At 41.3% G+C, this 16338-nt stretch overlaps 1 protein-coding gene across 1 annotated transcript in view; it reads left to right on the top strand.

Annotated features, from left to right (window-relative positions):
• Opn5 (opsin 5) overlaps nucleotides 1–12042 on the top strand; it is a 49672-nt gene extending 37630 nt beyond the window's left edge. The window contains exon 7 of the mRNA XM_041655195.1: nucleotides 11965–12042. Coding sequence (XP_041511129.1) covers nucleotides 11965–12042 — 78 coding nt within the window. The remainder of the gene's footprint in view (nucleotides 1–11964) is intronic.
• Nucleotides 12043–16338: the final 4296 nt, after the last annotated feature.

Below are 16338 nucleotides of genomic sequence, written 5' to 3'. Positions count from 1 at the left end.
TGAATGTTGCAGACTTTCTTCTTTGCCGTCACAGTCAAGTGACAGGAGAGGGAAAGGAGGGGATGATGGAGTACATCGAGCAGTTCATTGTCTGGGTTTCATTTAACAAGACTCTTAGTTAACAGTTTATCAATCAATACAAGTAATTTCCAAGTAGAAGAAAATCATCTTTATCAGCCAGGCTGCTGCTTCAGTGTCTTACAGAGAATTTCAGATTAACTTCTAAGGGGCAAAATGGCTAAAATTATAGGTGAAACTGTGCTTTTCCAGATTCCCCACTGGTTTTTCTTCTGGTGACAAATATAGATTAGAATTATGGGAAATAAGAGTGAAGGAGCCCCAGATAACAGCCTATGTTATACTGATTTCAGTGAGTACACATGGGCATGGTGCAATCTCATTATGGTGGGGACACAATTAAAGGTTGGATAAAAGGTTAACACTCATGGTGCTCACCAAGTAGAAAATTTCTCCAAGGAAAATATTAGCATCTCCCAGTTCATCACTTGCTGTGGTTAAGCCTGTTGCAGATGTCTGCAAACCATGGCACTTGGGCCAAATCTGGCTCACTGCCTGTTTTCAGAAATGAAATTGTCTTGGCACACAAACATTCATTTTTACATTGTTCATAGATGCTTGCGCTTTGGAATAGTTGAGAGACAATGTTTTTAATGCATCAACCTTTATCTCAGATTTTACAAAATCTGTACTTTGGTACTTTATATAAAATATTTTCCAAAATCTTCTTTGCTGTCTTAAAAACCCAGGGGGACAGCCTTTGCTCTCCATCAGAAAACCAAGGCATAGAGAGGTGATAAGGTCTGCTCGTGGCCGAGCTGGGTTTTCCTTCTCTTAGTCAGCCTCTATCACCTGTGCTCTGGTCTGTGGTTGACAGATTTGCTCTGCATTCAGATTTTCTTCTTTTTGTTTGCTTGCTTTAACATCTTCTTCTGTAGCCTTGACAATAATTTCCTCTCTGTGCAATAGTTAAAAATGCACTAGAGGACTAAGTGAGCCTAATGAGCAGTTTGCCATTCTGTTTAAGATCCTATACACTGAGCTCTAACTTTTATAGGATAAGGAATCAGTGGTATGGGGCTGCAGTCACAGTTGAGAAGGAATTCAGGCAGGCAGCGTCTATTGAGGGCTTTCTTTAGAGAAGGCAGGCCCAAAACAGTGTGTGCTTCTTATATGTGGAGAGGCCATGGTGTGGCTGAACAAAACACGAGTGAGTAGAAGGCTGCATTACATCACCAAAGGTGCTATGATTGCCATTACCAAGGGATCTGTAAGAATATAAAGGGATTGCTTTTGAACCACATGGTGTCTGGAGGATATGGATCTTGAGATAATCTTGGAAGAGGAAGTCTCAGGTAAGAGTTGTTCAGAAATAGTCTTTGGGAGAGTCTTAAAACAAGAGAGTTTTGTGAGGATGAGCAACCCCATATTATAGAATAGTATTTCCAGAGTACTTCCAAGTTGGGTAGTATCCAAGGAAAGGGGTCAAAATACTTTGAACATCATGCTGCCGAGGCCAAGAGCTTCCATTGTTTTTAGTTGGCGTGGAAACACATGAGTTTTTAGTGCATGTAAGTTATTTTTAGATTTCCATTTTAGATGATAGACACACTGGTCCTTGTTCTGGCCCTATATCAGAATTACCTGCAATGGTTACTTTACATGTGAATAGGCTGGGCCCATTCCACAGTCCATGGACCGGTATCTGTGTGTCTATATTCAAGTGAATGTCCTATCTAATTCTCATACAGTCTATGTTTAGAAACTTATGTCAAGTAAAGACTGATGAAGGCCTAAAGAGTGGTGCCTGTTCTGTAGAAGGATCGTTACAAATTAGAACTACTTCAGAAGTAAAAATGAGCAAGTGTTGGTATTGCGTTGACACCTGGTTATCAAAAGGACACCATCAATGGGAGGCGGCGGCGGGGAAGAGACAGAAATCTTTAATAAATAAATAAATTTAAAAAAGGACACTATTTGTTACTTAAAAACTCCAGGCTTAGGTTGTTGACAAGAAGTAGAATTTCTCCTGCCATTCCGAACCTTGCCTATTTCAACTCATGGGCTCACCCCAGAGCGTCCCTTCTGTTCATGCTTTAATGAAACCTGCCAGTCAGCTTGGAAACAAATGCCAGGCTTATTTCCCCGGGATTCAAAACTCTGCCCAGAACAGTAGGATGCAATGTGGATTTATACACATTTGCAGTCAAGAATCTGATCCACGAGATGGCCTGTTGATGAAACTGATTGAGCAAATGCAAGATGGCGTCTGGCACAGGGCAATTCAGTTTAATTAAGAAATCTGTTCTGTGGGAAGACTGTCCACTAGAGAGCCAATGAAGACCTGTTCAGGAACCACTGTCATAGAGATGCCCTCTTTATGGGAAAGTGTTATTTGACTAAATTTTCCCCCCAAAATCGCCCTACACATTTGTTGTTTAAATGAAAGCCCAAGACTTCACAGTGCCACAAGTTCACTGTCATTGAAAGTGGGGCAAGTGGTCCCCCATATGTGTTCAAAGACTAAGCACAGGAGAACAGCCCAGAGCTTGTCCTAACTCCAGCACAGTCTTAAGCAACATTGCATATTGGAAGAAGCATTGCTGAAGCATTCATCAGAAGTAGTTTTGGCTCCGGGTTAGTTACATCACCTTGGCTCCAGTAGCAACTGGCTTGTAAAATTGAGTATAAGACTTGAATCTGGTTTTCAGGGCACTTATTCTTTGACAAGAATGACTGTGTTCGGGAATGGAGAGAGTTTGCTTTCAAGAAGGAAGTTTGGCTTCTTCAGACTCCAAGAGAATAAATTGGACTTCTGAGCATAGGTAGATGGGTAAGAACTGGCCCCAGAGAGGCATGACCAGAAAGAAGCTGGAGAACCCAGTGGATTCATTGGCGTATCAGAACATTGTTGTAGTACGGAGCGGCGGGCTGTGTCCCACCACCCGGCTAGCTTTACTCGAAATAATTACATGGAAACTGTATTTTTTTAAACATTGCCTGACCCATTAGTTTCAGTTTCTTATTGGCTAGCTTTTACATATTGATCTAACCCATTTCTATTAATCTGTGTAGCCCACGAGCTGGCTTACCAGGAATGATCTTAACCTGCATCTGTCTGGAGTGGGAAAATCATGGCGACTCCCTGACTCAGCTTCTTTCTCCCAGCATTCCGTTCTGTTTACTCTGCCTACCTAAGGGTTGGCCTATCAAATGGGTCTAGGCAGTTTCTTTATTAATAAGAAATTACTCCCACATCAGAACATCCAATAGTTCAAGTGACCAGGGAGGAGGTTTTAAACAAATCTGTAGTTGACTCCAGGAAGGGTGAATGGTCAATGATTGGAAGACAAGGAAATGTTGCGGGATGAAAGTGGCATAGAGAGACAAGGGACCTGGCGTGCACCTGTGGTCAGCAGAAGAATCTAAAAGGGTTAGGATCAAAGGCACCTTGGGATTAGAGTCCACTAGAGTCTACAAGACTGTACAAAAGTCTGAAATCTTGTGGGCAAGGGGGAGTTCTGAGAGAAGCTGTCTGTGCGAAGTGATCTCACACAGTTCTTATCCTTTCGGTATATAGATCAGCCATGTAGGACTGTGCTTAATTTTGAGCTTTTGCTGAAGCCCAATTTTTGCTTCACTATAAGGAGGCTAATCAACTTGCCCATTGATAAAGGCGCAACCAAAATGCTTATCCTTTGTATCTGCTGAGAAGGCAGGTTACAAATGCAAAGTTTTTGGTTTCCCTCTTTTATCCTAGTTATCCTGCTAGGATAAATAAATTAATAACAGTGTAAAAAAATGGCATGACCTAGCAGCATCGAAGCCCATTATTTTATTGTAATACAGTGAGAGAGGAAGTGAGTGTTAGAAACCCACCCTTCTATGCCAGCAATGCTCAGCCCTGACTAGTGAATAAAAACCCCAGTTTTTTCCCTTTTATTTCTTTCTTTCTTTCTTTCTTTCTTTCTTTCTTTCTTTCCTCTTTTATATCAGTCTAGTCTTGTGAAAGCTCATTTGAAAAGTGTTGGGCTGTGTGTTTATCTGGGGCAGCTTCAGGCCACATCTGGAATATGACTAGCTTCTATGCAGATGTGAACATGGATTAGTGAAAATGTGTTTTGTGACTGGAAATGCAGTGTGGCTTCATGGAGGTAGAAATGTCCTCCTAAGACATCTTCTCCCACCTTAAAGACTGAAGCATTTGCTCTCAAAGCAGCTCAGCCTATCTATTGTGAGCTTGGAGAGCCTTTATCCCTGCAACTCAACACAACAGCTTTTTTTTTTTAACCTATAAATTGGAGCAAAAGTGATGACCTTAATTTTAGAGGTAACTCTTAGGTGAAGAAGAAAGTCACTGTGCTTGGCTGGGGTGAGAGGAAAGAGGGATTTTGGAGTGTGGGAACACACCCAAGTGCCTTATAAATTTTGATGGTATTATAAACACAAACAAGATGAATGAGAATGGCCCTGCAGGAGACCGTGAAACTGGCCAGTTGGGAAATGACTAATGCAAGGACCCGGTGACAGGCAGGTTAGTGAACGCCCCACAGTGAGTGTAAGCAATAAAGTGCACAACTCACCTATGTAAGTCCCTTAACTGCTCACAATTAGAAAGAATGGGGCACATTTTAAAACAATGGCATGTGAAATGAAAGAGCATTTAGGGAGAATTTGTCCAAAAGGCCAAATGTGATCACTGTCTGCTGATTTCACTTTTAGTAGGAGAAAGAATTCTTAACAATGAGTTAATACTTTGGCATGTGAAATGCATTCTGGTCCAAATGAAACTTCCTTAGGATGCCCTGGCAGCTGGAAACCCCAAAGAGCGTTACAGTTAAAATGAAGGCTAGACTGTGGTTGGTATGTAAGATAAATGAAAAAATTATAATAATAATAAAAAACGATCACTAAAAAGTGAAGACTAGACAGAGGTCTTCAAGTCAAGTTCACTACTGCGTGGGGGCTGATCATGTATTTAGCCCTGCCAAAATTTGACTTGACTGAACATAGAAGATATCTGGCAGGCAGGTAAGAGAAGACTAATTTAAAGATGCAATTTATGCTCTAGTTTAAAATGCAGAGTCTTTCTTTCCATAAAGGCTGAGAGTATGAGCAGTGATGCTTGCGTACCTCCACATACCCCACATGGACTTGCCTTGAGTGTTATCACCATGAGTGACCTCTTCTGGTTTTGAAGTATGAGAAGAGCTGCATTTCCAAGTTTGTTAAAGAAGCGAGTTATGTACCTTTGCTTCAATAGGCGTGTAAACCCCAGGGCAGTTGCCATTTTCCTTAGATTTGTTGTAGATATTAAAAGATCGTCTGGGGCTGGTGAGATGGCTCAGAGGATAGTGGCGCCCTGCACCAAGACTGCTCAGCTGAGTCTAAGTCCCGGGACCCCCATGGTGGAAGGAGAGAACTGACTCAGGCAAGTTTCCCTCTGCCCTCTACTTGCATGCCGTGGGACGTGTGTGAATCCCCTGCCCCCAAAGCACACAAAATAAACAACTAAAATGTAAGACTCTAAAGAAAGCGACAGTCTGTCTGTATGTACACATGGATTTTTTCTGGTTTATTTAATGGGTTTTCTAAGACTTTCATGGAACTTCTTAAACATGCATGAGAGAAGACACACCGTGTGATGACATATTTCATGTTCATATTTCATATTCATATTTTATATTTATTGCCTAGCCTCAGCAATGGCCAACTGCATACAACCCTTCTTCCTTCATAAGCCTGGCTAGATGACAAATAGACACGGGAATTTCCCAGGGAAGAAACAAACCAAAGCGCCATGAACTTTGAGAAACAGACACTAGATGCATTCATCCATTTTTTCCTTCCTCATCTCCTCAAATTTAAAAATAATTTCTAAACTAGATTGATTTATTTGTGTGTTTCAAGGTAGGGAAGCGCATTGCCATGGCATGCATGTGGAGGTCAGAGTTTGTTCTCTCCTTCCTGTAAGCAGGTCTCTGGGATGGGACTCAGATTGTCAGCCCAGTGCCTTCACCTGCTGAATCTGGCAAAGGTTGGCTCTCTTTCTCAGATTTTGAGGAGCTTAACAACATAGCATAATGAAGATCCAATTTTTGAGAACAATATTTCTCAAAACATAACCCCCTGCAGCTGAGTCCTGCAGTTCCCACAGAAGGAAAGCATTCTAATCTTCAAACACGTCATGCAAAGCGTAGATAAGATGGCCTCCATTTTTGAAGAGTGGGCCTATTCATGGTCTCCTCATAGGAATTTATCCGCTTCTGAATGTAATTGATTCTGGAAATCCTTCTCACTTGAGGGTTCTACTCTTGTCATAGGGAAGACATTTAAAGAGATAATGTTTCTAACACTGATAAGACACTCACTGTGTGTTAAATTCAATATTAAATCCTCTTATATGGGTTAATTGCTTCATTCAATCCTCACTTAGGTAGTCAAGTTCATTGGGGTTTACTATGAACATATCATCATATCATGCCATTTCAGAAGAGGAAATGGAAACTCAGAAAATGCTTCCATAGTACATGAAATTGTGCAGGGTTTTCTGGGGCTGTGTGACACTCCCTGAACCTGAGTTTTCAAGCACCACAATGCCCGCGACAGGACAAATAACAGCAGCTGGTGACCTGAAGGGCTTTTGGTGGTTCTGACATAATTTGGGTTCCTTGTAGTGACAAGGTACAATAAGAAACACCAGGTAAGGGCCACTAGGATTTTGTTTAACAGTAATGTTTTCAGTTTCCATTGTACCGTGTGCTCTTGTTAGAGCTCCCTGTCTTAACTAAACTTTCCGATGCCTTGTGAAAGGGGGAGGAAGGATGGACTTTTTTCTGGTCAGCAACTAAGGCAGAGAATGTGCAGGTCTCACACAAGGTCACAAGCACATCTTGGGACTGGAATTAGAAACTTTAATGTCCAGAACAAGTTTCTTTTGATGCATGGTAAATATTGCTTTCACAAATAGAATGCATCCCCAGACCTGTATTGTTCTAGTTGATATAACTGGGAAGGCTGAGGGATAGAACATGGGGATGTCACCTTTACCCAGATCCACTGGACAGATGTAAATGTTCTCCTGGGAATGCTTTCCTCAGAATCTTTTAGAGGCAGGAGTTCAAGCTTTCATTAGCATTTAAGGAAACCTGGGGCTGAGGTAGGAATGGTCATAGCATCTGTTTACTCATCCGGGCTATGGAGACCCGCTGATGCTCACTGGGATGCCTACCCCTGCCGTGCTCTGTAAACTCTGGTCCTTGTCTCATCATGGCATAGCCTCTGCAGAATTTGCCAGTGGTTCATTAGTAAACTTACCCATAATGTTTATGAAGAGCCCAGAATAGAATCATGGAAGAGACATCTCACCCATATCATTCTCTCTTCAAGGTCAAAGTGTTGCCTCCTAGATAACATGTTAGTTATTTTATCTAATGAGTACAAACTTATGCAAACGCTTATACTATACAGTTCTGTTCAATGCATCAAGGGAAGCAGGACAGTTAGTTGTATAATGGTCACAGAGACTTAAGCACCAACATTTAGCAGAGCTTTTGCACAAACAGGACTTTTATTCTGGCTGCTCTACACTTGCATGGAGATAAGGAACATTTGGCTAGACGACTGCTAAGAATGAGCACTATCAGTTCATTCAAGTAGGTCAAGGGAAGCAAATGTGATTTTTTTTTCACATGCTATAATTACCAAGGATAATTCAGTTAGCTTTAGTGTTGCATGTATCTGGGCCATAAAATTATGTAATAAGCAATCATTCATTGCAGGTGATTAAAAGGGACTGTCTCTAGGTAGATAAAAAGGAAAGCTAGAGAGTGAAGCATCTTGATCTCCTTACTTATTATATCTACTTTCATAATTACGAGGGGTGTAAACTTATAGCCTGCTGTTAAAAAGACAGTGCCACCAAAATTCAGCAGGCAGCACTGATATTGCTGTCAGCTCTCCAGTGTCAGGGAGTTGCTTCTTATGCTTCTATAGTGAGTTCTTAGGAGAATAATGCTGTGAGCCTTAGTGTGCTTATTTGAAAACTGGGATATAGCCCTTAAATTATTTTTTTTGTTGATCAAATAATTTAACATATGGACCGTCTCCTTCGACTTACGAATAGCACAGCAAGACAGCAATAGAGCTGGAGAGGACACCACGAGGCCTGGCTTTCCTTCTAGAACTCCTGGAAGCTAACAGATGTTTCATAAAATATTCCCCCACCAATGGCTGTTGTTCTACAGTAATGTTACTGAGGGAACCTTAGAGTAAAGCATAAGTGGGGAATATGCCAAGGGCTACTTCAGATGGATTTTTTCCCATTTTTTATTTCAAATTTTTTATTTTACATACCAACCACCATTTCCCCTTCGTCCTCTTTCCATTTCCTCCCCCAACTTCTTTTCTATTGGCTCTCTCCCCAGTCCACTCTCAGGAAGTGTAAGGCCTCCTATGGGGAGGCAGAAGCCTGGCATATCATTGAGGTAGGACCAAGTTCCTCCTGCCTTGCATCCAGGTTGAGCAATGCATCCCGCCATAGGGAATGGGTTTCAAAAAGCCAGCTAATAGGCCTGGGACAGATCCTGGTCCCACTGCTAGGGCCTCACAAATAAACCAAGTTACACAACTGTCACCCACATGCAGAGGGCCTAGGTCTGTCACATGCAGGTTCCCTAGCTGTCTGTCAAGAGTCCCATGAGCTCGGGTCAGCTTTCTCTGGCTTTCCCCATCATGATCTTGACACTGCCTACCCCACCCCTTTCTGCTCATAGCATCCTTCCTCCCTCTCTTTGACCAGAGTATTGGAGCTCAACTGGTGCTTGACTGTGGATCTTTGCATCAGATGGATTTAGTAAAGAGATAGAAAAAGTTGGCAGTGACAGCGTCATAGTTAAGAAGACAAAGGGCTGAGGAATTGGGTTGGTCAGTAAGGCTTTTGAAGCCCGTGTATAAGGGTTTGAGTTAGAATCCCCAACACCTATAAAACACCTATAAAAATCCAGGCACACCTGTAACCCCAGTACTGGGGGGGGGTGTTCAGGAGGATAGTTGGGCTTGATAGCTACCAGCTTAGCTCTAGGTTCAAGGGGGAGCCGCTCTCAAATGGCAAAGAGTGATACGGTAAGACTTCTGATTCCTTCTCTGGTTTTCAAGAGCAAATGCAGAGGTGTGAGGTGCGCAACCAACCTCCATACACCATTCGCACAAACGCTATACTAATACACCACACTCACACATATAGCCCCCTCCCCATAGCTTCTCCTCCCATAAATAAATTCTAAAAAGAGGAAGAGGGAATATATCCTCTTTCTGATCCAAAGGGAAATGCATGACTGGAAGATTGGGGCCACTGAGTTGAGACCAGGATGTGTAAGGATGCAGGTTACAGTTTGTTGGGGGGAGATTGAAAGGAGAAGCCAACCGTGAGGTGGAGAGGGGAGGTGTTCTCTCTGATTTGGAGATGAACTCTGTAGTTCTCTATCTCATAAGTTTCCTGCGTTATCACCGTATTATTCTGGATAAATTTGTGATTTGAGAAGTGCTAAATGTTCAAATTCAGCATCACCACTAATTTACTCCAGAGTAATGCAGGTTTTTTTCTTGAACTGCTAGCCCCCAAATCATGACACGGAGACTTATTATTAATTATGAATACTCGGCCTTACCTTATGCCAGTCTTAATAGCTCTTATAACTTAAATTGATCTGTTCCTCTTCATCTATGATTTGCCTTGGGGTTATTTACCTTTCTTTCATTCTGTATGTCCTACTCCATGTGTGACTGGCTATTGGCTGCTTGACTGGCCCCGGTTGTCTCCCTGTTTTCATTCCTCATATTCTCCTCTCAGTCTCTAGAGAATAAACTCCTCCTCTTACTTATTCTCTCTGCCCATTCAGCTTTTTATCAGACCAACCAGGAGCCTTAGGCAGGCAAGGTGAAACAACAATACATCTTTATATAATTAAACAAATACAGCATAAACAAATGTAACACATCTCTACATAGTTTAAGTATTATTTTGCAGCATAAACAAAAGTAAACATCTTCTCCTAGTTAAAGTAGTATTCCACAACAGAATAAAATATATAAAGATTACAAATATTTTGAGTGACAAATTGAATTTTTGATGGAAAACTATTTTTTCTATAATTATGGTTGTTATAATATCAAAAAGAAACCAATTACAGACATGTGTTAGTTCACTCTAAAGAGGCTAAAGATACTTAAAACTATCAGGGAGAATTTTTAAACATTTTCTTAATAATACAATTTTATTGGCACAATGGAACAATACTACTCATGTAAAAATAATCCATCACTCTTCTTCATTATTATCTTGGTATGAAAAGAATGATGTGTATCCATCTGTCTAAGGAATACCTTAACTCATGGATAAGCAAAACACTTTAAAGAGGCAAAACATCAGACAAAATCAGGGAATCCCCAAAACACTTCAGACATTTCACTCTTAAAGACAACCCAAAGTGGATTGAACCAGGATAGGAGAATCCAGATTGAAGGTTTAGGGGTAGAGTTTAAGAGAGGTCACCAGAAGGTGTTAAGAAAAGCATATTTGCAAGATATTTCTAGAACAAACACATTTGCAGGATCCTAGATGCTAACTAGACTTCTTCCCGTAACATTCCCATTTCCTTAATCAAGCTTGACAAAGAAAGCTGTATGATGGTCCATCAATCATATGTTAGCTCTTATCAGCAGAGTGTATCTAACAGGTATCTATGAGGAAAGTAAAGATGTCAAAAGAAAAGTCCTACTATTGGAGTATAGAAAGTCAAGGACGTGGGGTTAGGCAAACAGCAAGAGAAGTTGTGGAATGGATCCAGAACCCTGTATGCTTGCTGTCTATGGTTCTCTCTCTGTGGGAGGCTAAGGGAGGGGTGAATGGAACAGATGAATTTCATTTGGACCTGGGCTTGGTGATGTTTATGCTTCTGTCTGGTGAGTGTGGCACAGAGAAGGGCTGGTTTAGCATCTACAACATGGATTACATTGGAGGCGTAATTCCACTACTCCAAGGTTATTTTATTTCAGTCTTTTTAGGGGTGAGGTTTTCTTGACATGTACTGCATTGTCTAAAGTGTGAAATGATAAGCTAATGCTGTCATAGATACATAAGATATGTGAGAATTGAAGGAAACAATCTATTTGTCTATCTATATTCATCCATCTACCTATCACCCTTCATCTATTTAAATACATGCATGTATATATGTATCTTTACATCCTCATGTGTATCCTTGGGTACAACAGGTCCATCTCCCATCTAAGTGTTTGGTAACGATATGTGGTAATAATTGCATTATAGCTGAGGTTTTCTGCACATAGGCTATATTCTTGTGGTCCTTGAATTTACCTCAAAAGCAGCAGAATGTCTTTACTCATTTTTCAGAGAGGCACAACACCATAGTTCATTCTGGTTTTAAGTTCAGCTAGGTTCAGATTCTATTCTTGAAGCTCTCCCATTCCCATTGGGCTTCATCTTTAGCATCTACCTGAGGTGCCCCAAGGTAAGCATTAAACATTTATGTTCCAGGGATCATTGCTCAAATACGGGTAAATCCATACAAGTCCAAGGCTGGCTTCAGGGAGTATGGGTTGGGGTTGTGGACCATTCGCAACAGTGGTTCTTAACCTATGAGTCGTAACCCTGTGGGGTCACATACCAGATATTTTGCACATTAGATGTCTACATCACAATTCATAACAGTGACAAAATTACAGCCATGAAGCAGTAGTGAAATAATTTTCTGGCTGGGGTCACCACAACACGAGGAAGTGGGTTAAAGGGTTGCGACTTTAGGAGGATTGAGAACCACTGAGCTCCAGCATTCTGCATCTGTGAATAGTACTGGGGAGCTGTTGAAGACAGCCTGACATTAGCAGACGTACACACCTCAAAAATGTTGTTGTTCTCTCAAACAGAGCAGTTCCAGATTTACTAGTGCCCATGTTATGGATGGAGAGAGTCACAGTAATGATGGGGACTGTGACGAGAAATAGACACCTGAGTTCTGAGGCCGAGAAACCCCGCACCTGTCCTTCAGGGCTTCAGAAATAAGTGGCCAGCTTCAATATACTCTTTGAAATGCTGAAAAAAAAAAACCCCTTGTAGTGTATTCTTTGCATTTGTTCTTAAGTTTGAGAAAATATATGGTCAGTGTTGACTGCAGCGTTGATATTGAAGTTTAATCACAAGTACATAGCATGTGAAGTGTCCACTCTTTAGTCTTTATAGATGATTAAAGTGGTCCAAGATGAAAAGCATGTCCTCAGCCATGGGAAGGTGCATCGTCCCCTAAGCTGCCTCTTCATTGTGATATTAATAGAGCTTATGGATGCATTAATTACTGTGAACATGCCCTCGAAACCACCAACCACTTATTCTTGTAGATGGTTAGCATCTGGACCATTTATCTGGGAAGCTTCTAAAAGAATCCTCTGTCAAGTCAACCTGTATATAGCACTTGTAAGTACTCTCTATGAGAACATTCAGAAGATGCTTTAGCCTTTGACTCCTTGGTTTTGTCCCAGCTGTGTGCCGAACTGGAGAGCAGTTTGTTGACTGTACTGGGAAAGGATGGATTAGCACTTTTCAACTTTGTTCGTTGAAGATTATTTTCTTTTGAAGCCACAGCTGCTGTCCGAGTACATTTTTTTTAAATAAAGAAAATATATTGCACCAATATTCGGAACCATTGTTGTTTTGTTGGCATTGTTTATTTTACAGCTAAAGAGGCAGCAATATTGTGCAGTTCTCACAGGATGAAAATAAAGGTACCTTACGTTGAGGGAACCAGCCGAATTGCACGATTTGGTAATTCTCCATTTGCCCATCTTGGTGATTTGTGTCAACTTCTCTAAAAGCATAGAACCTAGGAAAAAGTGTTCAGTGGTCGGGAGTATTTCTTTTCCTTTTATGCTTATTTTATGCTTATTCTTTTTTCCATTTTATTGAAAATAGCTTTTCCCTCATATATAGTAATGTAAAACAAAATCTAACACATCAAAATATGATAAAACAAATAAACAAACAAACAGAAGGAAATGAGAGCAGAGAAAGGCACACAAAACAGTTATGGATGCAGAGACCTACTTGTTTGCACAGTTCCATAAAGAACACTAAACTGGAAGCTGTAATATATATGTAAAGGATCTTTAGGGTAAAAAGGAAGAAAAAGTAATAAAAGAAAAATGGAAACTAAGATAATATTCAAAAATAGAAATAACAAAAACAAACAAACAAAAACAAATAAAAGCCCCTCAAGGGGCCTCCACTGATGCTGCTGAGTTAGGTTCCTATTGGCCATCTAGATGACCTCAGTACACTATACGGTGAGCTCCTTCCTCTAACCAGGCCACCCTCCTAATAGCTCATTTTATTCTCATATGAACTATTGATGATGTGAGGCCCCTGGTGATCCAATCACCTCTCAGCAGCGCTATTTGGGGACTAAACTGTCACCAGTCCCTTTGTAAGGGACTCCATCTCTAATCTGCAATAGGAGGTAACAAGGAGTAGGCCAGAGAGAAGAAAGAGTTTCACTAGTGTATGAAATTCATTACCGCAAGAATCAAAAATGTCAACGCATACTGTGTTTAAAACTTAAAATGGGGCTGGGCCGACAGTATAGCGCAGTGATGGAATAGTCATGCGGCACACGCAAAGTCCTAAACATGATTTCCAGCACTACAAAATAGTAGGAAAAAGTTTTGTTATATTTAACTTTGATTGTGATTTTCTCTCTCTCTGCTACTTCCAATTCCTTCAGTCTTCTCCTCCCAGCTGGATCCACTCCCTTTCTCTCTCTCATTAGAAAACAAACAGGTTTCTAAGGGATAATAATAAAATAAGATAAAAGCCAAAACACTGAAATTAGACTGACAAACAAGCAGAAGGGAAAGAGACCAAAAGAAGGCACGAGAATCCAAGAACCACCCTTTCACGCACTCAGAAATCCCATAAGTAAATTGGAAGCCATAACACACACACACACACACACACACACACACACACACACACACACACACACACAGACCTGAAGGGCAAAATGAGAGAAGGAAAATAAAAAATAAAATTAAAAAAATAATAAGATAAAGTTAAAGAAATATGAAAAGCCTTGTGACACAAGGGACCTCCAAAAATGCCAATGAATTAGTTTCCAACTGGCCATCTACCGTGGGTATGCAGCCTACACTTAAGAGTGGTTTGTTTCCCAATGAGACTCCCTTGGATAAAACTAGATTTTCATTTGCAAGTGGTTCTCAATTTGAGCTAGCCTTGGGTTAGGAATGGTATGTGTGCCCCCCCTTCTTTTTCAGCTCCAGGATTCCACCTGGGTGCAGACCTGTGCAGGTGCTGTGCACTCTGCCTCAGTCTCTGCAAGTTCCTATGTGCACAGACTATGTTGATTTAGAGGGCCTTGTTTTCTTGGTGTCTTCCATTCCCTGTGGAACAGGATAAAGAATGTAAATTTTTTATACCCCCTCAGCCATCTTCCTCCAGCAGGTGGGAACACATATAGAGACCCACAGGCGGATTACTGTGTAAAGAGAGAGACTGTGGAACACTCAATCCTGAATGAGAGGTCTCCATGGTATCCCTTTCCTCAGGGTTCAGGGAATACTGAGAAGCAGAAGCAGGGTGTAAGAGCCGGAGGAGATAGGGGACACCAAGCTAACAAAGGCCTAGGAATCAATAGGATTAAAACCCATATGAGCTCACAGAGACTGAGGCAGCATGCACAGGGCCTGCACGGGCCTCACCAGGTCCTTTCCTGTGTATGTATTGTAAACTCCAGTTTGGTGTTTTCATGGGCATCTCAAGTTTGTGAATGAGCAAGTCTGTTTCTTGTGCCTTCTCTTGGTCTCTTTTCCTTCTGTTTTTTTTTTTTTGTCTTGTCCAACTCTCATGTAGGTTTTGTTTTATCTTATATTTTAGTTTGTTATGTTTTATTATTATACCCCAGAAGCCTGTTTCTTTTCTAATAAGAGACAGAAAGGGGGTGGACCCAGATGGGAGGACAGGTGGGGAGGAACTGGGAGGAGTAGAGGGAGGAGAAACCATCATTAGGATACATTATATAAGAAAAGAATATATAACGGGAACAATTTCAAACCATGTTGAGAATTTCACAAAGCAGCAGCCAGAAGAGGGTATACTATGGAGTGTTTGTGCTTGGGCCTGGAACGGCAAGGAGAGCAGGAGAAGGAGGAAATGAGATCAGTATAGACACAGTAGTCAATCCAGATGTTCGAGCAACAGCTGCATTTTTAAACCTTTTAAAATATTACTATTGACAAGGCGTACTCTTTCCTCAAAGTGAAGGTCCTGCGATGACGCAGTAACACTAAACAAAAACTTCCCCCTCACCTTCCAACCTCTGCTGTTTGGTGCTATGAAAGCTTATTTCTTGCTTGTGTCACAACTCCATGTGTCCCCAGAGGGACTTTGCCCCATGTGATCTCGAGTATACTTGGTGAAACCCCTGTCTCCAGTCTACCATCCCTGCTGTAGAGGGCGCAGTGAGGGCAGAACCTCAAATGGTGTGATGCTACCTCATGCCGTGTTTTATGGTGTAATCCCACCACTGTTCATTGGCCAGCACTGTCCTGTGGCTCAATCCATCTGTGACAATGTACAGAAAATGTGAGTCTTCCTGAAAACCCAAGGAAGAATACAAAGGTTTTGTTGAACATGGGACCCTGTGGTTTGTTTTCTGATTTGTTAACAGTGAGGGCATCAGCTCTGCGGAGTTTAAAGTTCTTATTAATATGTAAAAGGGGAATGAAAAAAGACAAGATCTCCTGAGTAAATTGGGAGCATGGGGACCTTGGGGGAGGATTGGAGGGGAGAGACCCGGAGGGGAGCAGAGAAAAATGTAGCGCTCAATAAAAATCAATTTAAAAAGGGGGGGGGGATGAATTACTCTTCATTGTTTATTTGATTTTAAAAACATTCTTTCTTTTACCTTTGAGATTATATCACTTTCGCCTCCCCTTTCCTCCCTCTGAATCTCCCCATTACCCTTTCTTGCTTTTTTTCAAATTCATATCTTCTTTTTTCATTAATTGATTTTTAGAAGATGTATTTCTCTTTATTTTTCTAAATTACATGTATGCATTTGGGTCTGTGCATGAGAGCTGTGCCCAAGGAGGCCAGAAGGGGGAATCAGATCTATAGCTGGAAACACAGCCATTTGTGAGCCTCCTAGGATAGGGGCTGGAAGCTGAATTCTGGTCCTCTGCTAGAGCAATACAGGCTCTTAACTGCTGGGCCACCTCCCCAGCCCCCAATAT

The sequence above is a fragment of the Microtus oregoni genome, unplaced genomic scaffold (assembly GCF_018167655.1).
Source record: "Microtus oregoni isolate MIOR12 unplaced genomic scaffold, Mior012 000007F_ref0000211, whole genome shotgun sequence".
Taxonomy (NCBI): domain Eukaryota; kingdom Metazoa; phylum Chordata; class Mammalia; order Rodentia; family Cricetidae; genus Microtus; species Microtus oregoni.
Note: the sequence above shows the minus strand (reverse complement) of the source record. Positions and strands in the feature narration are given on the sequence as shown.